Consider the following 23818-nt stretch of genomic DNA (forward strand, 5'->3'; position numbering starts at 1 on the left):
CGGCCGCGTCCCTGAACTCCCACATTGAGCACGAGGAGCATAACACGGGTCTGGGATCTCCTGCCATTTTCACACTTTACCTTAACTGATTGCAAATAAAGTATCAAAAGATGAATAAAATAAAGGAATAAAGATTTTACTTACAATCACAATACTTACCAACGCACAGAGTTAAATTTCTCCCAGCTACTGCTAATTGGAGCACTTTCATTACCAGCCAATCAACTCACTGCTTTGCTGTGATGTCACCCTTCAAGGTAAGTTTTTAAAGAGATAAACTTACCTTCCCGAGGTAACAATGGTTGTTTTTTTCGGGTTAGAGGAGGAGGTAGGGGGGGAAACACTGAGGAAGTGTTTCGGGTTTAACTGTCACTTGACAACAGCCCCTCCACAAACTACCTTCAAATTACACTGACCGCACTGCACGTATGCAAATCTCCCCGGAACAGCCAATCAGTAGCTCCGCTTTGCTTCCCTCTGCTGGATCAATTGTTGCACCACAAGAAGCAGTTCAACTTCAAGGCCCGCTACCAGATGGATGGGCCCAGCTGAGCAGCAGTGTGGCCTAACTAAGGTTCTGCAACATAACTTGCCAATTTTTATACTCAATGCCCCGGCCAATGAAGGCAAGCATGCCGTATGCCTTCTTGACTACCTTCTCCACCTGTGTTGCCCCTTCCAGTGACTTCACCTGTGTTGGCCCTTTCAGTGACCTGTACACCTAGATCTCTCTGACTGTCAATACTCTTGAGGGTTCTATCATTCACTATATATTCCCTACCTGCATTAGACCTTCCAAAATGCATTGCCTCAAATTTCTCCAGATTAAACCCCATCTGCCATCTCTCTGCCCAAATCTCCAAACAATCTAAATCCTGCTGTATCCTCTGACAGTCCTCATCGCTATCCGCAATTCCACCAACCTTTGTGTCGTCTGCAAACTTACTAATCAGACCAGTTACATTGTCCTCCAAATCATTTATATATACTACGAACAGCAAAGGTCCCAGCACTGATCCCTGTGGAACACCACTAGTCACAGTCCTCCAATCAGAAAAGTACCCTTCCATTGCTACTGTCTGCCTTCTATGACCTAGCCAGTTCTGTATCCATCTTGCTAGCTCAGCCCTGATCCCGTGTGATGTCACCTTTTGTACTAGTTTTGAAAACATTTCCATAGTTAATCAGCTGGGGCGTTTCTTCAACACCGTGATGTTCCCGTAGCTAAACTTTATTCAAAACCATCCCTTTGAAACAGTATAAAAATCTCTGAGCTCTCTGCTCAAACTGCAGATCGAGCTGAAGGTGCTGAGGGTCATTCAGTGAATTCACCAGAGACCTGTCCCGACACCAAGATGCTGAGAATCTTCTTAACCGTGTCTGTCCTCTTCTGGAACCATCTCGCTGCACAGAATCCAGTAGGCAAGGTGATCGAACTCTGTGAACGGGATGACTGCCTTAAACCCGAAGTCGTCATTAAGGACAAGGTGAGTATAATTCAGAGTTTGCTGCTCTCTGTAATGTTCGTACCCAGTGGAAATTATTTAATGCCTGTATTTTAGGGTCGAGTCCCCTTTACTCTCTTTACTGTCAAACATCTGTGTCACTCAGGCAGGGAGGCTTGTCAATGCTGAGTGTGTGAACTGGAATAAACAGTGAAATATCTGCCCCGGGAGGTTCAGACATCCTGGGACCCGGCACTCACACAGTTAATGATTTCTAAATTCAAGGCTGGGATCAGGAAAGTATTCTGAGGGACAGAATCTATCTGTACGTTAGACACGGATTAATCAGGAATAGTCAGCGTGGATTTGTTAAGGGAAGGTCTTTCCTGACAAATACAGTAGAATTATTTGAGGCAGGAACCAGGAATGCATTTGGAGTGGTCGATATGGACTTTAGCCAGGCTGTTGATAGGGTCCCTCGTGGCAGACTGATCAAGTCAGGGCCCATGGGACCCAAGGCAAAGGGATATATTGGATCCATCATTGGAGGGGAGGCAGGAAGCTGAGGGTGGGTCTCTGAAGGCAGAGGGCAGGTTAATGGGGTGGGGAAAAAGGCAAATGGGACACTCGCTGTTATCAATCGAGGCCTAGATTCCAAAAGCAGGGAGGTCATGTTGGAGTTGGAGAACTTTGGTGAGGTCACAGCTGGAGGACTGTGTGTAATTCTGGTCACCACATTATAGGAAGGATGTGATTGTACTGGAGGGGGTGCAGAGGAGATTCACCAGGATGCTGCCTGGGATGGAACATTTCAGTTATGGAGAGAGGTTAGATCGGCTTGGGTTGTTTTCACAGGAGCAGAGAAGACTGAGGGGCGATCTGATCGAGGTGGACAAGATTATGAGAGGCATGGTCAGGATAATAATAATAATAATGATCTTTATTGTCACAAGTAGGCTGACATTAACACTGCAATGAAGTTACTGTGAAAAGCCCCTAGTCGCCACATTCCGGCACCTGTTCGGGTCACAGAGAGAGAATTCAGAATGTCCAATTCACCTAACAGCACGTCTTTCGGGACTTGTGGGAGGAAACCGGAGCACCCGGAGGAAACCCACGCAGACACGGGGAGAGCGTGCAGACTCCGCACAGACAGTGACACAAGCCGGGAATCAAACCTGGGACCCTGGAGCTATGAAGCAATAGTGCTAACCCCTGTGGTAGTCTGACGTCCCACCCCTGAAACTGCCCCAACACACACCCCAACAACCCCCGACCCTTCCCCGACACTCCCCCCACCCCAACCCTGCCCCACCCCCGACCCCTCCCAGATGCACAAATACAGCGGTGATACAACATACCCCCCCCCCCACACAGAGACCCCTGTGATGGGGGACACCCCCCCACAGAGACCCCTGTGAGAGTGAGACCCCCACAGAGACCCCTGTGATAGGGAGACCCCCCACAGAGACCCCTGTGATAGGGAGACCCCGCCCACAGAGACCCCTGTGATAGGGAGACAGCCCCCCACAGAGACCCCCCACAGAGACCCCTGTGATAGGGAGACCCCCCACAGAGACCCCCCACAGAGACCCCTGTGATAGGGAGCCCCCCCCCCACAGAGACCCCTGAGATAGGGAGCCCCCCCCCCCCACAGAGACCCCTGTGAAAGGGAGACCCCCCCCCACAGAGACCCCTGTGATAGGTAGACCCCCTCCACAGTGACCCCTACAGAGACCCCTGTGATAGGGAGACCCCCCCACAGAGACCCCTGTGATAGGGAGACCCCCCCCACACAGAGACCCCTGTGATAGGGAGACCCCCCCCCACAGAGACCCATGTGATAGGGAGACCCCCCCACAGAGACCCCAGGATAGGGAGACCCCCCCCCCACAAAGACCCATGTGATAGGTAGACCCCCCCACAGAGACCCCTGTGATAGTGAGACCCCCCCCCACAGAGACCCCCCACAGAGACCCCTGTGATAGTGAGACCCCCACAGAGACCCCTGTGATAGGGAGACCCCCCCACAGAGACCCCTGTGATAGGGAGACCCCCCCCACAGTGACCCCCACAGAGACCCCTGTGATAGGGAGACACCCCCACAGAGACCCCTGTGATAGGGAGACCCCCCCCCCCACAGAGACCCCCCACAGAGACCCCTGTGATAGGGAGACCCCCCACAGAGACCCCTGTGATAGGGAGACCCCCCCACAGAGACCCCTGTGATAGGGAGACCCCCCACAGAGACCCCTGTGATAGTGAGACCCCCACAGAGACCCCTGTGATAGGGAGACCCCCCCCACATAGACCCCTGTGATAGGGACCCCCCACCCCACAGAAACCCCTGTGATAGGGAGACCCCCCCACAGAGACCCCTGTGATAGGGAGACCCCCCCCCCCCACAGTGACCCCCACAGAGACCCCTGTGATAGGGAGACACCCCCACAGAGACCCCTGTGATAGGGAGACCCCCCCCCCACAGAGACCCCCCACAGAGACCCCTGTGATAGGGAGACCCCCCCACAGAGACCCCTGTGATAGGGAGACCCCCCCACAGAGACCCCTGTGATAGGGAGACCCCCCACAGAGACCCCTGCGATAGTGAGACCCCCACAGAGACCCCTGTGATAGGGAGACCCCCCCCCACATAGACCCCTGTGATAGGGACCCCCCACCCCACAGAAACCCCTGTGATAGGGAGACCCCCCCCCACAGAGACCCCCCACAGAGACCCCTGTGATAGGGAGACCCCCCCACAGAGACCCCTGTGATAGGGAGACCCCCCCACAGAGACCCCCCACAGAGACCCCTGTGATAGGGAGACCCCCCCACAGTGACCCCTGTGATAGGGAGCCTCCCCCCCCCACAGTGACCCCTGTGATAGGGAGACCCCCACAGAGACCCCTGTGATAGTGAGACCCCCCCACAGAGACCCCTGTGATAGGGAGCCCCCTCCCCCACAGTGACCCCTGTGATAGGGAGACCCCCACAGAGACCCCTGTGATAGTGAGACCCCCCCCACAGAGACCCCTGTGATAGGGAGACCCCCCCCACAGAGACCCCTGTGATAGTGAGACCCCCCCCACAGAGGCCCCTGTGATAGGGAGACCCCCCCCACAGAGACCCCCCCACAGAGACCACTGTGATAGGGAGACCCCCCCACAGAGACCCCCCCACAGAGACCCCCCCCTCAGAGACCCCTGTGATAGGTAGATCCCCTCCACAGTGACCCCCACAGAGACCCCTGTGATAGGGAGACCCCACCCCACAGAGACCCCTGTGATAGGGAGACCCCCCCCCCCACAGAGACCCCTGTGATAGGGAGACCCCCCCACAGTGACCCCTGTGATAGTGAGACCCTCACGGAGACCCCTGTGATAGGGAGACCCCACCCCTCAGAGACCCCTGTGATAGGGAGAACCCCCCCACAGAGACCCTCCACAGAGACCCCTGTGATAGGGAGACAGCCCCCCACAGTGACCCCTGTGATAGTGAGACCCTCACGGAGACCCCTGTGATAGGGAGACCCCCCCACAGAGACCCCTGTGATAGGGAGACCCCCCCACAGAGACCCCTGTGATAGGGAGACCCCACCCCTCAGAGACCCCTGTGATAGGGAGAACCCCCCCACAGAGACCCCCCACAGAGACCCCTGTGATAGGGAGACCCCCCCACAGAGACCCCCCACAGAGACCCCTGTGATAGGGAGACCCCCCCACAGTGACCCCTGTGATAGGGAGCCTCCCCCCCCCACAGTGACCCCTGTGATAGGGAGACCCCCACAGAGACCCCTGTGATAGTGAGACCCCCCCACAGAGACCCCTGTGATAGGGAGCCCCCTCCCCCACAGTGACCCCTGTGATAGGGAGACCCCCACAGAGACCCCTGTGATAGTGAGACCCCCCCCCACAGAGACCCCTGTGATAGGGAGACCCCCCCCCCCCACAGAGACCCCTGTGATAGTGAGACCCCCCCCCACAGAGGCCCCTGTGATAGGGAGACCCCCCCCACAGAGACCCCCCCACAGAGACCACTGTGATAGGGAGACCCCCCCACAGAGACCCCCCACAGAGACCCCCCCCTCAGAGACCCCTGTGATAGGTAGATCCCCTCCACAGTGACCCCCACAGAGACCCCTGTGATAGGGAGACCCCACCCCACAGAGACCCCTGTGATAGGGAGACCCCCCCCCCCCCCCACAGAGACCCCTGTGATAGGGAGACCCCCCCACAGTGACCCCTGTGATAGTGAGACCCTCACGGAGACCCCTGTGATAGGGAGACCCCCCCACAGAGACCCCTGTGATAGGGAGACCCCCCCCCCCCCACAGTGACCCCCCACAGAGACCCCTGTGATAGGGAGACCCCCCCCCCACAGAGACCCCTGTGATAGGGAGACACCCCCCACAGAGACCCCTGTGATAGGGAGACCCCCCCCACAGAGACCCCTGTGATAGGGAGACCCCCCACAGAGATCCCTGTGATAGGGAGACCCCACCCCTCAGAGACCCCTGTGATAGGGAGAACCCCCCCACAGAGACCCTCCACAGAGACCCCTGTGATAGGGAGACAGCCCCCCACAGTGACCCCTGTGATAGTGAGACCCTCACGGAGACCCCTGTGATAGGGAGACCCCCCCACAGAGACCCCTGTGATAGGGAGACCCCCCACAGAGACCCCTGTGATAGGGAGACCCCACCCCTCAGAGACCCCTGTGATAGGGAGAACCCCCCCACAGAGACCCCCCACAGAGACCCCTGTGATAGGGAGACCCCCTCCACAGTGACCCCTGTGATAGTGAGACCCTCACGGAGACCCCTGTGATAGGGAGACCCCCCCCCCCACAGAGACCCCTGTGATAGGGAGACCCCCCACAGAGATCCCTGTGATAGGGAGACCCCACCCCTCAGAGACCCCTGTGATAGGGAGAACCCCCCCACAGAGACCCTCCACAGAGACCCCTGTGATAGGGAGACAGCCCCCCACAGTGACCCCTGTGATAGTGAGACCCTCACGGAGACCCCTGTGATAGGGAGACCCCCCCACAGAGACCCCTGTGATAGGGAGACCCCCCCACAGAGACCCCTGTGATAGGGAGACCCCACCCCTCAGAGACCCCTGTGATAGGGAGAACCCCCCCACAGAGACCCCCCACAGAGACCCCTGTGATAGGGAGACCCCCTCCACAGTGACCCCTGTGATAGTGAGACCCTCACGGAGACCCCTGTGATAGGGAGACCCCCCCCCACAGAGACCCCTGTGATAGGGAGACCCCCCCACAGAGACCCCTGTGATAGTGAGACCCCCCCCCACAGAGACCCCTGTGATAGGGAGCCCCCCCTCCACAGAGACCCCTGTGATAGTGAGACCCCCACAGAGACCCCTGTGATAGGGAGCCCCCCCCCCACAGAGACCCCTGTGATAGGGAGACCCCCCCCCACAGAGACCCCTGTGATAGGGAGACCCCCCCCCACAGAGACCCCTGTGATAGGGAGACCCCCCCACAGAGAACCCTGTGATAGGGACACCCCCCCCACAGAGACCCCTGTGATAGGGAGACCACCCCCCCACAGAGACCCCTGTGATAGGGAGACACCCCCACAGAGACCCCCCCCCCCCACAGAGACCCCTGTGATAGGGAGACCCCCCCCACAGAGACCCCTGTGATAGTGAGGCCCCCCCCCACAGAGACCCCTGTGATCGGGAGACCCCCCCCACAGAGACCCCTGTGAAAGGGAGACCCCCCACAGAGGCCCCTGTGATAGGGACACCCCCCCCACAGAGACCCCTGTGATAGGGAGACCCCCCCCACAGAGACCCCTGTGATAGGGAGACCCCCCCCACAGAGACCCCTGTGATAGTGAGACCCCCCCACAGAGGCCCCTGTGATAGGGAGACCCCCCCCACACAGAGACCCCCCACAGAGACCCCTGTGATAGGGAGACCCCCCCCCACAGAGACCCCTGTGATAGGGACACCCCCCCCACAGAGACCCCCCCACAGAGACCCCTGTGATAGGGAGACCCCCCCACAGAGACCCCCCCACAGAGACCCCTGTGATAGGGAGACCCCCCCCACAGAGACCCCTGTGATAGTGAGACCCCCCCACAGAGGCCCCTGTGATTGGGAGACCCCCCCCCCCCCACACAGAGACCCCCCACAGAGACCCCTGTGATAGGGAGACCCCCCCACAGAGACCCCTGTGATAGGGACACCACCCCACAGAGACCTCCCCACAGAGGCCCCTGTGATAGGGAGCCCCCCCCCACAGAGACCCCTGTGATAGGGAGACCCCCCACAGAGACCCCTGTGATAGGGACACCCCCCACAGAGACCCCCCCACAGAGACCCCTGTGATAGGGAGACCCCCCCACAGAGACCCCTGTGATAGTGAGACCCCCCCACAGAGGCCCCTGTGATAGGGAGACCCCCCCCCACACAGAGACCCCCCACAGAGACCCCTGTGATAGGGAGACCCCCCCACAGAGACCCCTGTGATAGGGATACCACCCCACAGAGACCCCCCCACAGAGGCCCCTGTGATAGGGAGCCCCCCCCCCCCACAGAGACCCCTGTGATAGGGAGACCCCCCACAGAGACCCCTGTGATAGGGACACCCCCCCACAGAGACCCCCCCACAGAGGCCCCTGTGATAGGGAGCCCCCCCCCCCCACAGAGACCCCTGTGATAGGGAGACCCCCCCACAGAGACCCCCCACAGAGACCCCTGTGATAGGGAGCCCCCTCCCCCACAGAGACCCCTGTGATAGGGAGACCCCCCACAGAGACCCCTGTGATAGGGACACCCCCCCACAGAGACCCCCCCACAGAGGCCCCTGTGATAGGGAGCCCCCCCCCCCCCCACAGAGACCCCTGTGATAGGGAGACCCCCCCACAGAGACCCCTGTGATAGGGACACCCCCCCACAGAGACCCCTGTGATAGGGAGACCCCCCCCCACAGAGACCCCCCACAGAGACCCCTGTGATAGGGAGACCCCCCCAGGGTCCCCTGCAATGGGCGGCACAGGAGGCTGCCCGACATGTGCACCGGGGCAAATGGGGACGGGACGCTTTGATCGTCTCCAGGTTCACCAACTAGATTGGGGCGGGGGGGGGGGGGGGGGGGGGGAATCAAGCCTGGGGCACGGACCCCGCATCCCACCACCCGCCCCCCACATCCCCCGCCTGCAACTCCCTCCGTGATTCATACCTGCGGCGCTCCGAGCTGGGGGCTCTGGGTTGGCAGGAACAGCGGGTCGGAGCCATGGGATGGAGGGTGATGGCAGCCCGCTCTGCGATGGGCTCCGTGCTCCACATCGTTTGACAATGTCTGCCTCATGCCCACAGTGGTTGGGAAGAGTTTTAGGGATCTGGGGATTGAAGTGGCCAAGGATTGGAGGCAGCTTCACAAGTTAAGTTTGGGCAAAGCAGTGGATCCAATGGGATTTTTGTAGATGGGACCGGCTCCCACTGACGCTGGGGGCTGGGAGGGTTCAGATGGTGAAGGTGACTGTCCTTCCGAGACTGATTTTCTTTTTTCAATGTCTCCTGATTTTCGTCCCAAAGGCTTTTTTCAGAAGTATGAATGTGGTGATATCGAGGTTTATATGGACAGGTAAAACCCCGATAGTAAGGAGGGCACTCCTGGAACCGGCACACGGGGAAGGGGGATTGGCTCTCCCGAGCTTTATTAACTATTCCTGGGCTGCCAACACATTGATGGTCAGGAAGTGGGTAGAGGGGGAGGGGTCGGTCTGGGAGCGGATGGAGGCAGCATCCTGCAAAGGTACGAGTTTGGAGGCTTTACTGATGGCGTCCCTGCCGTTCTCGCTGGCTCGATACTCCACAGGTCCTGTGGTGAAGGCAGCCCTGAGGGTGTGGGGGCCCTGAGGGTGTGGGGGCCCTGAGGGTGTGGGAGCCCTGAGGGTGTGGGGGGGGGGGGCGCCCTGAGGGTGTGGGGGCCCTGAGGGTGTGGGGGCCCTGAGGGTGTGGGGGCCCTGAGGGTGGGGGGGCCCTGAGGGTGGGGGGGGCCCTGAGGGTGTGGGGGCCCTGAGGGTGTGGGGCCCTGAGGGTGGGGGGGGTGGGGGCGCCCTGAGGGTGTGGGGCCCTGAGGGTGTGGGGCCCTGAGGGTGGGGGGGGTGGGGGCGCCCTGAGGGTGTGGGGGCCCTGAGGGTGTGGGGGCCCTGAGGGTGTGGGGGCCCGGAGGGTGTGGGGGCCCGGAGGGTGGGGGGGGGCCCGGAGGGTGGGGGGGGCCCTGAGGGTGTGGGGGCCCGGAGGGTGGGGTGGGGCCCGGAGGGTGGGGGGGGCCCTGAGGGTGTGAGGGCCCGGAGGGTGGGGTGGGGCCCGGAGGGTGGGGGGGGCCCTGAGGGTGTGGGGGCCCTGAGGGTGGGGGGGGCCTGAGGGTGTGGGGCCCTGAGGGTGTGGGGCCCTGAGGGTGGGGGGGTGGGGGCGCCCTGAGGGTGTGGGGGCCCTGAGGGTGTGGGGGCCCTGAGGGTGTGGGGGCCCTGAGGGTGTGGGGGCCCTGAGGGTGGGGGGGCCCTGAGGGTGTGGGGGCCCTGAGGGTGTGGGGGCCCTGAGGGTGTGGGGGCCCTGAGGGTGTGGGGGCCCGGAGGGTGTGGGGGCCCTGAGGGTGTGGGGGCCCTGAGGGTGTGCGGGACTTTGTACAGAGACAGGCCCCAAGCTTTCCAAGCCTCCCCCTGAGGATAAAGTGCTGTCAAAAACAGGGGTTGGAGTGGGAAAGTTCCATAGATATACAGGGAATTGTTAGAGTGGGAAGGGGCCCCTATCAGAGAGGGGAAGAGGAAGTGGGAAGAGGAGTTGGGAGGGGAGCTGGAAACTGAACTGTGGGAAAAAGCCTTGAAAAGGGTAAATGCATCCTCGCCCTGTGCTACACTCAGCTTGATTCAGTTCAAGGATGTGGAGGACAGATGTGGTCAGTGTGGGGGTAGCCCGGCCAACCATGTTCATATGTTTTGGGCATGTCCCAAACTGAGGGAATTCTGGCAGGGATTTGCAGATGTTATGTCAGAAGTCCTGGAAGGTAGGGTAAATCCGAGTCCAGAATTAGCAATATTTGGGGTGTCGAAGGGTCCGGGGGCAAAGGGGGGAGGCGGCTGATATCCTGACCTTCTCCTCCCTGGTGACTCGGAGATGGATCTTGCTGAGATGGAGGGACCCGGAGCCCCTGAAGTCAGGAGTGTGGGTCAGCGATATGGTCCAGTTTCTCAGTCTGGGGAAAATCAAGTTCACTCTGAGAGGATCAATACAGGGATTCGCCCGGAGTTGGCAGCCGTTCATCGATTTCTTCAACAAAAACTGAACGTCAGCAGTAAGGGGGGAAAGGGAAAAGGGGGGGGGGGAAGGATATCAGGAGGCAGGGTAATGTCAGATACGGGCAATTGGGGACAGGGTAGGGGACGTGGGGGATGTGGTTTATTATTTGATCTTTTAGGGGGTATTTTGTGCGTCGACCTGTGCGGTTGTTTTAGAAATGTCAACATGTCAAATTGTAAAAATTGCAAATGCTTAAATAAAATATTTTCTAAACAAAAGGCTTGAGGAGCTGTTGGGCCTATTCCAGCTCCTATGCTTTCAGCCTGGATTAGTGCCTGGATACGAGGCCCAGTTTCTGACCCATTGAAACCTTTCTGTTTAAATAATGTGGTAAAACAGCCAAAGGGAAACACAATGACTGGACATGATTCAGTGTCGATGGCCGTCAATAACATTCTCTATATTTGTTTTCATTGAAAGCCCAAGGGGAAGGAGTCAGGCCCAATGTGCAGGGTAACTCGAAAGTTGAAAGAGTGCATGAGGGGGTCAGGAAAATCCATCTGGAAATGGGGATGCCAAGTCTCCCATCATCAACTCCAAACTCTTTTCCCAGGTCAGTCCATGCAGGACATGAATACTGTTCCCACACCTGGGAACCGAGGACAGGCCCCTCAACACTGATGGGTTTTGGTGCCAGTTCAGTTGTGTCACATGGTGATGGATTTTATTTTCTTGTTTCAGAATTATTATGAGTTTGAATTTGAATTTCGGCAATGGGTTCAAACTGAAGTTGATGCAGAGGATATTGAAAGTGCGCTGGCAATCGGTCTGGAGAAACTATTCAGTTATGCACGTTGTGGGAATGTTGCAGGTATGTCAGATGTTCCTTCAAAGTAACAACAGATTATAAAGCAACCGTTCCCTCTTTAACCTGTCAGGTTTGAAACTTTCTGTACAGACTGACACACTGACCAAAGAATTGTCAATCCCAGAGTGATCCTCGGTCACATGGGACTAGTGGGTTGAGGCGCTAATGGGGCTCCTGCTTTGATACCTGCCGGCTTTATATTCCCAGAATCCAGGACAGTTTCCCACGTGTACTGGGAGCAGGATTCCAGCTGTAGTTGCTGAATTTCCCCAGTGTAATAAAGGCTCTTTGTCAGGCATGAACCCGCTATTGGAGTCGACATGAACCCTTGTAGAAGCTGAGAAACAGCATCTCTCTCAGCTCAGTGGATGCTGCAGGAAAGCTGGCTCCTGTCTGAGACTCAGTGACAGGAAATTCTACCTTGTTAAAGAGAAATCGTCTGTAACTAACTGCGTGCAGTTATTTCATGGTTAATGGTGGATAATGGTGAATGGTTAATGGTTAATGGTGGTTGAGGGTGAATGTTTAACGGTTAACAGTGGTTGAGGGTGAATGTTTAATGGTTAATGGTGGTTGAAGGTGAATGGTTAATGGTTAATGGTGGTTGAGGCTGAATGTTTAATGGTTAATGGTGGTTGAGGGTGAATGTTTAATGGTTAATGGTGGTTGAGGGTGAATGTTTAATGGTTAATGGTGGTTGAGGCTGAATGTTTAATGGTTAATGGTGGGTGAGGGTGAATGTTTAATGGTTAATGGTGGGTGAGGGTGAATGTTTAATGGTTAATGATGGCTGAGGGTGAATGTTTAATGGTTAATGGTGGTTGAGGGTGAATGTTTAATGGTTAATGGTGGTTGAGGCTGAATGTTTAATGGTTAATGGTGGTTGAGGGTGAATGTTTAATGGTTAATGGTGGTTGAGGGTGAATGGTTAATGGTTAATGGTGGTTGAGGGTGAATGCTTAATGGTTAATGGTGGCTGAGGGTGAATGGTTTATGGTGGTTGAGGGTGAATGTTTAATGGTTAATGGTGGCTGAGGGTGAATGGTTAATGGTTAATGGTGGTTGAGGGGGAATGTTTAATGGTTAATGGTGGTTGAGGGTGAATGTTTAATGGTTAATGGTGGTTGAGGGTGAATGTTTAATGGTTAATGGTGGTTGAGGGTGAATGTTTAATGGTTAATGGTGGTTGAGGCTGAATGTTTAATGGTTAATGGTGGTTGAGGGTGAATGTTTAATGGTTAATGGTGGTTGAGGGTGAATGTTTAATGGTTTATGGCGGTTGAGGGTGAATGTTTAATGGTTAATGGTAGTTGAGGGTGAATGGTTAATGGTTAATGGTAGTTGAGGGTGAATGGTTAATGGTAGTTGAGGGTGAATGATTAGTAGACTGTTAGCAAAATTTAAACTGATGTGATGGAAGGGGCAGCAGCTTGGATCCAGAATTGATCCATTGATTGATTGTCACATGTACCGAAGTACAGTGAAAAGTATTTTTCTGTGGCCAAAGGAACAAATGGTACATCAACAAATACTGATTGGTTACAGTGCGGAACAAGGCCAAACAAAAGCAGCATAGGGCATCCTGAATAGTGTTCTCACAGGGAACAGATCAGTCCGAGGGGGAGTCGTTGGGGAGTCTGGTAGCTGTGGGGAAGAAGCTGTTCCTCTGTCTGGATGTGGGGGTCTTCGGACGTCTGTACCTTCTGCCTGATGGAAGGGTCTGGAAGAAGGCAATGTCTGGGTGGGAGGGGTCTCTGATAATGCTGCCTGCCTTCCTGAGGCAGTGGGAGGTGTAGACAGAATCAATGTGTGGGTGGCAAGCTTGTGTGATGCATTGGGCTGAGTTCACCACACTCTGCAGTTTCTTGCGATCTTGGGCCGAGCAGTTGCCATACCAGGCTGTGATGCAGCTGGATAGGATGCTCTCTGTGGAACATCTGTAGAAGTTTGTGAGAGTCGATGCAGACATGCTGAATTTCTTTAGCTTCCGGAGGAAGTAGAGATGTTGTTGGGCTTTCCTGACTGTTGCATCAACGTGAGTGGACCAGGACAGTGTAATGGTGATGGTGACCCCCAGGAACTTAAAGCTATCGACCATCTGGTTTAGGGGCTGGTTTAGCACAGTGGGCTAAACAGCTGGCTTGTAATGCAGAACAAGACCAGCAGCATGGGTACAATTTCCATACCGGCCTCCCCGAACAGGTGCTGGAACGTGGTGACTAGGGGCTTTTCACAGTAACTTCATTGAAGCCTACTCGTGACACTCAGCGATTATTATGATTATTATCTCCACTTCGGAGCCATTGATGCAGACGGGAGTGTGTGACGTGCTGCGCTTCCTGAAGTCAATGATCAGTTCCTTGGTCTTTCCAACATTTAGAGAGAGGTTGTTTTTGGTACACCATGCAACCAAGTGATTTATCTCCCTTCTGTCGTCTGATTCGTCGTTGTTTGAGATACGACCCACCACAGTTGTATCATCCACAAATGTCCAGATTGAGTTGGAGTTAAATCTTGCCACACAGTCATGTGTATAGGGAGTGCTGTAGAGGACTGAGCACACATCCTTGTGGGGCCCCGGTGTTGGGGACTATTGTGGAGGAGGTGCTGTTGCCGATCCAGACAGATTGCGGTCTGTTGGTGAGGAAGTTGAGGATCCAGCTGCACAGGGAGGGGTCAAGCCCAAGATTGCAGAGTTTGGTTATTAGTCTTGTCGGGATAATAGTGTTGAAGGCTGTTGTTGAAAATTCACCATTATTCTTAGAATTCCCCCTATACCGAAAAGGGCCGACATTCTAAATGGTGAACAGGGATTCTCACTCCCTGACTCCGATGCAGGCTTCGGTGGGTGCTATTCAGGTCAAACTCTATTTTCAAGTTATCCCCCGGTATAACCCATACCTTCAACGAAAATTTCATCTACTTACCACTTAGTAGCATTGATCCTGGGTCCTGCATTGCTAAGTAAGTGAAGTGAAATGAAAATCGCTTATTGTCACAAGTAGGCTTCAAATGAAGTTACTGTGAAAAGCCCCTAGTCACCACATTCCGGCGCCTGTTCGGGGAGGCTGTTACGGGATTCGAACCGTGCTGCTGGCTTGCCTTGGTCTGCTTTCAAAGCCAGCAATTAGCCCTGTGAGCTAAACAGACCCTGTTTAAGTAAAGTAGACTTTAGGAATAACCACTGTTTCAGGTTAAATTAAGTTATTTTATTATTGTATTTTTTTATTTTAAAAGCTGCAATCACTCTCTTTCCAGAAAGGTAAAAAGATCTTGCTTCTGGATCCTTCTGGTTGGTTGAAGGGACCTTCAGGCCCACCTTGACAATCAATCTTCTTTAAAGTCTGGTCTTCTTTAGATGTATTTGCTGGTTAGCTCGGTTGCTGTGTCCTATCTTTCCCATGTACCGAGCTGTGAGAGCTGGCTCTGCTGGCTATCTCTGAGCTGACTCTGCCTCCTCTTTAAATTCCCGTCTTCCTTAGATGTATTAGCTGTTTTAGCTCGGCTGCTATGTCTTATCTTTCCCATGACCGAGCTGGCTGTAAGCTAACTCTGCTTCTCTTGTTCCTTCTCTCTGACTTCTGGTTCTGGTAGTTCCTGCTCTGGTCTTTGGGTTTATATTTTCTGTCTAACAGTTATTAAGTTTTTATGACCTTATTGTAAAGTAACTATTATTTCATTTTGATTGTAAAAAGTATCTTTGATCTAAACATTCTAATACAACTAAGTATTCATTTTGGGCATGGCCTCACCTCTCAGATCTGATTACATTGTTTCCTTTGTGATGTTCAAAGTTCCTTTGTGATATTCAAAAATGCTTTGGTTTCAAGAGGTGTTACTTTTAATTCCTGTCATTTCTATAGTTTTATTTTCCAATTGTCCCCAGCTCATAATTTTGACTTTGATTTTGGCTTTGAATTATGTTTCTTGTAGACTGATAGTCTCCAATTTTCTTTAATGTACCTGATATTAGCAAAATTTCACACCTAGAATTGTCACCAAATCCAACTGAACCTCATCCTTTCCTTTCCAGCTGTTTACTAAGATAGTTAATTTCAATGAAGGTGTGAATCATTGCTTTTAGCTGTATGCTAAAATTTCACTTGGTTATGACTTGAAAGGCCTGCCTGTTTTAAACATTCGTCACTTAATTCAATTGAAACCTTCGTCCATGTTTTTCCAGATGCTTCCTAAGATAGTTACTTTCAATGAAGGTGTGAGCCATTGTTTCTAGCTTCATCCAAAAATCCTGTGTGTTTGCTAAGCCTGCTTGAGAGAAAGAATCTGCATTTTATAATCCTGCTCTTTGCAGCTGCTATTAACCCTTCGTGGGATCTTTCCCTGTACCCTCTCATGTTTCTCTCAGACCAGATATTGCCAGGCTTCCATGTTTGCAGTGACACATGTTTCCATATTACCAATTACAAGGCGGAGGTGTAGTCTATGAACAGCAGTCTGACGTTGGTGACCTTCTTGTCGAGGTGTTTGAGTGTTGATTGTAGAGCCAGGGAGATAGTGCCTGCTGTGGACTGGTGTGGTGGTCGGCAAACTGTAGTGGATCGAGACCGTCTGGGAGGTTGGCAATGATCCATCTCATGACTGGCTGCCCAAAGCATTTCATGATAACAGACGTCAGGGCCACCGGTCAGTAGTCGCTGAGGCAGGCTACCTTGTTCTTCTTTAGTACTGGCATTATGGTGGTCTTCTTGAAGGAGGTGGGGACCTCAGAGCGGAGGAGTGAGGTGGTGAAGATATCTGCGAATACACTCGCCAGCTAGTCTGTACAGGCTCTGAGTGCTCGCCCAGGGACTCCGTCGGGGCCCGTCGCTTTCCTCGGGTTCACTTTCAAGAAGGCAGCTCTTTCCCCTGAGGCTGTAATAGTGGGTATGGGTGTGTCCAGGGCTGTTAGGGCAGGTGGCACTGATACATTGGCTGACTGCTCAAAGCGGGCATAGAACTTGTTCAGTTCATCGGGTCGGGATGCTCCAGCCCCAGAGATTCCGCCTGGCCTTCCTTTGTAGCCCGTGATCTCATATAAGCCCTGTCATAGACGTCATGGGTTAGTGTCATTGGCCAGGGACTCTCGTTTGATGCGGTATTGTCGTTTTGCATCCATGATGGCTTTCCGTACGTCGTACCAGGATTTCTTATATAGGTCAGGGGCATCAGACTTGAACGCCTCTGTCCGGAACTTCAGCAGGGAGTGAACCCTTTGTTTGAGCCAGGGTTTCCCATTGGGGAAGACCCGGATTGTCTTCTTTGCATCACAGTCCTCGACACAGTTACTGATGAAGTCTGTGACGGTAGTTACGTATTCGTCCAGGTAGCTGAATATGGACCAATCCACAGACCCCGAGCAGATGCGGAGGATGTGCTCAGATTCCTCGGACCAGCACTGCACGGTTTTCTTGATTAGCTCAGCGCACTGGAGTTGCCGTTTGTAAGCCGGAAGTAGGAATACCGACTTGTGGTTGGATTTGCCAAAGTGTGGTTGGGGAATGGAGCGGGAGAATCCTTTGATGCCCGTGTAGCAGTGGTCCAGGGTGTTTGTACCTCCGGCAGAGCAGGAGATATGTTGATGGAGTTTGGGTGGAACATTCCTGAGGTCGGCCTGGTTGAAGTTTCCAGCCACGATTGTCAGGGCTTGAGGATGATTTGTTTGGTTGTTGTTGATGGTGGAGTTAGTTCATCAAGTGCTGCTCTACATCCTGGCTACTTGTTCATTTGCATATTCCCTTAAAGTGATATCACAACATTTTCCACATTTCAACAAAGTCACCCTGCCCCCTCACCTGTAACGTTTTACTCCCCATAAGCTGATTACCCAGTTAAATTCTCTGTCTCTCTGTCTACAGCTACTGTTGTCCCTCTCTCTGCACCTTGGGGAGTCTTTGGATATTTGGAAAATGGGAAAATACAACAAAGATTCAGTGTATTACTCCGGATAGTTCCAGAAGTCAACAACCCACCTGAACCAACAGATCCAACAGTTACATTACAAACTGGACCTCATCTTTGGTACTATATCCGGTGAGTTTAGTGCACCCCTAGGTCCCTCTGCTACTGCACTCTCTTTAGAACTGTGCCATTTAGTCTGCATTGACTCTCTCCACCCTTTCTGTAAAATGCATCACCTCACATTTCTCTGTGTTAAACTCTATAGAACATAGAACATAGAACGATACAGCGCAGTACAGGCCCTTCGGCCCTCAATGTTGCACCGACATGGAAAAAAAACGAAAGGCCATCTAACCTACACTATGCCCTTATCATCCATATGCTTATCCAATAAACTTTTAAATGCCCTCAATGTTGGCGAGTTCACTACTGTTGCAGGTAGGGCATTCCACGGCCTCACCACTCTTTGCGTAAAAAACCCACCTCTGACCTCTGTCCTATATCTATTACCCCTCAGTTTAAGGCTATGTCCCCTCGTGCTAGCCACCTCCATCCGCGGGAGAAGGCTCTCGCTGTCCACCCTATCTAACCCTCTGATCATTTTGTATGCCTCTATTAGGTCACCTCTTAACCTTCTTCTCTCTAACGAAAACAACCTCAAGTCCATCAGCCTTTCCTCATAAGATTTTCCCTCCATACCAGGCAACATCCTGGTAAATCTCCTCTGTACCCGTTCCAAAGCATCCACGTCCTTCCTATAATGAGGCGACCAGAACTGTACGCAATACTCCAAATGCGGCCGTACTAGAGTTTTGTACAACTGCAACATGACCTCATGGCTCCGGAACTCAATCCCTCTACCAATAAAGGCCATCACACCATAGGCCTTCTTCACAACCCTATCAACCTGGGTGGCAACTTTCAGGGATCTATGTACATGGACACCGAGATCCCTCTGCTCATCCACACTACCAAGAATTTTACCATTAGCCAAATATTCCGCATTCCTGTTATTCTTTCCAAAGTGAATCACCTCACACTTCTCCACATTAAACTCCATTTGCCACCTCTCAGCCCAGCTTTGCAGCTTATCTATGTCCCTCTGTAACCTGCAACATCCTTCCGCACTGTCTACAACTCCACCGACTTTAGTGTCGTCTGCAAATTTACTTACCCATCCTTCTGCGCCCTCCTCTAGGTCATTTATAAAAATGACAAACAGCAACGGCCCCAGAACAGATCCTTGTGGTACGCCACTCGTAACTGAACTCCATTCTGAACATTTCCCATCAACCACCACTCTCTGTCTTCTTTCAACTAGCCAATTTCTGATCCACATCTCTAAATCACCCTCAATCCCCAGCCTCCGTATTTTCTGCAATAGCCGACCGTGGGGAACCTTATCAAACGCTTTACTGAAATCCATATACAACACATCAACTGCTTTACCCTCGTCCACCTGTTCAGTCACCTTCTCAAAGAACTCGATAAGGTTTGTGAGGCATGACCTACCCTTCACAAAACCATGCTGACTATCCCTAATCATATTATTCCTATCTAGATGATTATAAATCGTATCTTTTATAATCCTCTCCAAGACTTTACCCACCACAGACGTTAGGCTCACCGGCCTATAGTTACCGGGGTTATCTCTACTCCCCTTCTTGAACAAAGGGAACACATTTGCTATCCTCCAGTCCTCTGGCACTATTCCTGTAGCCAATGATGACCTAAAAATCAAAGCCAAAGGCTCAGCAATCTCTTCCCTGGCTTCCCAGAGAATCCTAGGATAAATCCCATCAGGCCCCGGGGACTTATCTATTTTCACCTTGTCCAGAATTGCCAACACTTCTTCCCTACGCACCTCAATGCCATCTATTCTAATAGCCTGGGTCTCAGCATTCTCCTCCACAATATTATCTTTTTCCTGAGTGAATACTGACAAAAAGTATTCATTTAGTATCTTGCTTATCTCCTCAGCCTCCACACACAACTTCCCACCACTGTCCTTGACTGGCCCTACTCTTACCCTAGTCATTCTTTTATTCCTGACATACCTATAGAAAGCTTTTGGGTTTTCCTTGATCCTACCTGCCAAAGACTTCTCGTGTCCCCTCCTTGCTCGTCTTAGCTCTCTCTTTAGATCCTTCCTTGCTTCCCTGTAACTATTAAGCGCCCCAACTGAAACTTCACGCCTCATCTTCACATAGGCCTCCTTTTTCCTCTTAACAAGAGATTCCACTTCTTTGGTAAACCACGGTTCCCTCGCTCTACCCTTTCCTCCCTGTCTGACTGGTACGTACTGATCAAGAACACGCAATAGCTGTTCCTTGAACAAGCTCCACATATCCAGTGTGCCCAACCCTTGCAGCCTACTTCTCCAACCTACACATCCTAATTCATGTCTAATGGCATCATAATTGCCCTTCCCCCAGCTATAACTCTTGCCCTGCGGGGTATACTTATCCCTTTCCATCACTAATGTAAAGGTCACCGAATTGTGGTCACTGTCTCCAAAGTGTTCACCTACCTCCAGATCTAACACCTGGCCTGGTTCATTACCCAAAACCAAATCCAAAGTGGCCTCACCTCTTGTTGGCCTGTCAACATATTGTGTCAGAAAACCCTCCTGCACACATTGTACAAAGAACGACCCATCCAATGTACTCGAACTATATCTTTTCCAGTCAATATTAGGAAAGTTAAAGTCTCCCATAACAACTACCCTGTTACTTTCGCTCTTTTCCAGAATCATCTTCGCCATCCTTTCCTCTACATCTCTAGAACTATTAGGTGGCCTATAGAAAACTCCCAGCAGGGTGACCTCTCCTTTCCTGTTTCTAACCTCAGCCCATACTACCTCGGAAGAAGAGTCCCCATCTTGCATCCTTTCTGCCACCGTAATACTGTCCTTGACTAGCAGCGCCACACCTCCCCCTCTTTTGCCCCCTTCTCTGACTTTACTAAAACACCTAAACCCCGGAACCTGCACCAACCATTCCTGTCCCTGCTCTATCCATGTCTCTGAAATGGCCACAACATCGAAGTCCCAGGTACCAACCCATGCTGCCAATTCCCCTACCTTATTTCGTATACTCCTGGCATTGAAATAGACACACTTCAAACCACTGACCTGAACACTGGCACCCTCCTGCGAAGTCAAATCTGTGCTCCTGACCTCTCTACTCTCAATCTCTCGCACCCCAAAACTACAATCCAGGTTCCCATGCCCCTGCTGAATTAGTTTAAACCCCCCCAAAGAGTACTAACAAATCTCCCCCCCAGGATATTGGTGCCCCTTAGGTTCAGATGTAGACCATCCTGTCTATAGAGGTCCCACCTTCCCCAGAAAGAGCCCCAGTTATCCAGAAATCTGAATCCCTCCCGCCTGCACCATCCCTGTAGCCACGTGTTTAATTGCTCTCTCTCCCTATTCCTTGTCTCACTATCACGTGGCACGGGCAACAACCCAGAGATAACAACTCTGTTTGTTCTCGCTCTGAGCTTCCATCCTAGCTCCCTAAAGGCCTGTCTGACATCCTTGTCCCCTTTCCTACCTATGTCGTTAGTGCCAATGTGGACTACGACTTGGGGCTGCTCCCCCTCCCCCTTAAGGACCCGAAAAACACGATCCGAGACATCACTTACCCTTGCACCTGGGAGGCAACATACCAAACGTGAGTCTCTCTCGCTCCCACAAAATCTCCTATCTGTGCCCCTGACTATTGAGTCCCCAATTACTAATGCTCTGCTCCTCTCCCCCCTTCCCTTCTGAGCAACAGGGACAGACTCCGTGCTAGAGACCTGCACCCCATGGCTTACCCCTGGTAAGTCGTCCCCCCCACAAGTATCCAAAACGGTATACTTGTTACTCAGGGGAACGACCGCAGGGGGTCCCTGCACTGACTGCTTCTTCCCAGTCCCTCTTACAGTTACCCATCTATCTCCAGTCTTTGGTGTAACTACTTCCCTGAAGCTCCTATCTATGACCACCTCTGCCTCCCGAATGATCCGAAGTTCATCCAACTCCAGCTCCAGTACCATAACTCGGTCTTGTAGGAGCTGGAGCTGGCTGCACTTCCTGCAGGTAAAATCAGCAGGGACACTAACGGCATCCCTCACCTCAAACATCCTGCAGGAGGAACATTGCAGTACCTTCCCTGCCATCCCACTTAATTTCAACCAAGTTCTGGTAAACAAATATAAAACAAATAAAAAATAAAAAATAAAAAAATAATAATATAATATAGCACTTACCTGCTCACACCAATGGGTCTTATTATTAGGTTAGAGGAGGAGGGCGGGTAGGAGACACTATACGTGTAGTGTCTCGGGTATCCTCTCCACCACAATTTATTGGCTAGGAGAAAATCCTTCCCAGAAGTCCGCGGGTCGTACTTCCGGTTCCCGCCTTATATTATCTTTGCTCCCACTGGCACCCCGCCGCTCTCAATGTGTCCCCTCCCGCTCTTTTCAATGTCCCGGCTGTCTCTCCTCTCGCGCTCTTTTCAATGTCCCGGCTGTCTTACCTCTCGCGCTCTTTTCAATGTCCCGGCTGTCTCTCCTCTCGCGCTGTTTTCAATGTCCCGGCTGTCTTACCTCTCGCGCTCTTTTCAATGTCCTGGCTGTCTTACCTCTCGCGCTGTTTTCAATGTCCCGGCTGTCTTACCTCTCGCGCTGTTTTCAATGTCCCGGCTGTCTCCCTCTCGCGCTCTTTTCAATGTCCCGGCTGTCTCCCTCTCGCGCTCTTTTCAATGTCCCTGCTGTCTCTCCTCTCGCACTCTTTTCAATGTCCCAGCTGTCTTATCTCTCGCGCTCTTTTCAATGTCCTGGCTGTCTCTCCTCTCGCGCTCTTTTCAATGTCCTGGCTGTCTTACCTCTCGCGCTGTTTTCAATGTCCCAGCTGTCTTACCTCTCGCGCTCTTTTCAATGTCCTGGCTGTCTCTCCTCTCGCGCTCTTTTCAATGTCCTGGCTATCTCTCCTCTCGCACTCTTTTCAATGTCCCAGCTGTCTTACCTCTCGCGCTCTTTTCAATGTCCCGGCTGTCTCTCCTCTCGCGCTGTTTTCAATGTCCCGGCTGTCTCTCCTCTCGCGCTGTTTTCAATGTCCCGGCTGTCTTACCTCTCGCGCTCTTTTCAATGTCCCTGCTGTCTCTCCTCTCGCGCTCTTTTCAATGTCCCAGCTGTCTTACCTCTCGCGCTCTTTTCAATGTCCCTGCTGTCTCTCCTCTCGCGCTCTTTTCAATGTCCCAGCTGTCTTACCTCTATCTGCCACTTGTCTGCCCATTTGGCCAGCTTCTCGATGATCTTACTCCAGCTGTGGACTAACTGACTGGTGCAGGCCGCTCAATGGGCTGAATGGTCAACCCCTGTCCCTGTTGTCCTGGCAACCGACTTTCCAAACAGGATTTGTCAGGAGTATAAAAATTAAATTCCTCTGTTCTTAATTCTGTTGCAGGACTTTTGACACGAACGTTGATGATCAGCAAACTGAAGAACGTGTGATTCAATTACTGAAGGATTTGGAAAAAGACAACCGACCCTTCAATAGCACATTTTTTGCCGTCGCTTATTATAGCACACATGGGTTAATGGACATGGGTTTTGAAAAAACAGGAGAATGAAGGTTTTCTGGAAGGTTCTGTACCTTTCATGGCATCAAACAGTGAGAAGTGCTTAACTCTATTCTAAAACTGTTTAACTTTCCATTTTGTTTAATCTGGAATATTGAGCATAGTTTTAATCTCCTTACCTTCAGAAGTACCTTTGAGGGACGGCAATGTCTGTTGAAAATTAAATAAAAACAGAGACTCTTCAGGTCCGCTCCACCGTTCAGGAAGATCATGGCTGATCTTCGACCTTAACTTTAGGGCAGCACGGTAGCATGGTGGATAGCACTGTGGCTTCACAGCTCCATGGTCCCAGGTTCGATTCCCGGCTTGGGTCACTGTCTGTGTGGAGTCTGCACATCCTCCCCGTGTCTGCGTGGGTTTCCTCCGGGTGCTCCGGTTTCCTCCCACAGTCCAAAGATGAGCAGGTTAGGTGGATTGGCCATGCTAAATTGCCCATAGTGTCCAAAATTGCCCTTAGTGTTGGGTGGGGTTACTGGGTTATGGGGATAGGGTGGAGGTGTTAACCTTGGGTAGGGTGCTCTTTCCAAGAGCCGGTGCAGACTCGATGGGCCGAGTGGCCTCCTTCTGCACTCTAAATTCTATTCTATATTCTATAAACTCCACCTTCCCACACTGTCCCTCGAGTGTGTAATCTGTCTAATAAACAGGGAATGTACTCCCACTAAACTCGGATCATCCACCCTTAACTAAGGAGCCCAA

At 52.7% G+C, this 23818-nt stretch overlaps 1 protein-coding gene across 1 annotated transcript; it reads left to right on the plus strand.

Annotated features, from left to right (window-relative positions):
* Positions 1 to 1267: 1267 nt before the first annotated feature.
* Positions 1268 to 23347, plus strand: LOC119966953 (heme-binding protein 2-like). Its single transcript, XM_038798907.1, has 4 exons — positions 1268 to 1487; positions 11462 to 11591; positions 17444 to 17618; positions 22945 to 23347. The coding sequence occupies exons 1-4, from the start codon at positions 1356 to 1358 to the stop codon at positions 23108 to 23110; spliced, it is 603 nt and encodes a 200-aa protein (XP_038654835.1). The 5' UTR covers positions 1268 to 1355; the 3' UTR covers positions 23111 to 23347.
* Positions 23348 to 23818: the final 471 nt, after the last annotated feature.

Source organism: Scyliorhinus canicula, chromosome 6 (genome assembly GCF_902713615.1).
Source record: "Scyliorhinus canicula chromosome 6, sScyCan1.1, whole genome shotgun sequence".
NCBI classification, from domain to species: domain Eukaryota; kingdom Metazoa; phylum Chordata; class Chondrichthyes; order Carcharhiniformes; family Scyliorhinidae; genus Scyliorhinus; species Scyliorhinus canicula.

Coding starts and splice junctions, on each gene's coding strand:
- LOC119966953 (XM_038798907.1), top strand. CDS start 1,356: ATGCTGAGAATCTTCTTAACCGTGTCTGTCCTCTTCTGGAACCATCTC. Junction 11,592..17,443: donor ACGTTGTGGGAATGTTGCAG/GTATGTCAGATG, acceptor CTCTGTCTACAG/CTACTGTTGTCCCTCTCTCT. Junction 17,619..22,944: donor CATCTTTGGTACTATATCCG/GTGAGTTTAGTG, acceptor ATTCTGTTGCAG/GACTTTTGACACGAACGTTG.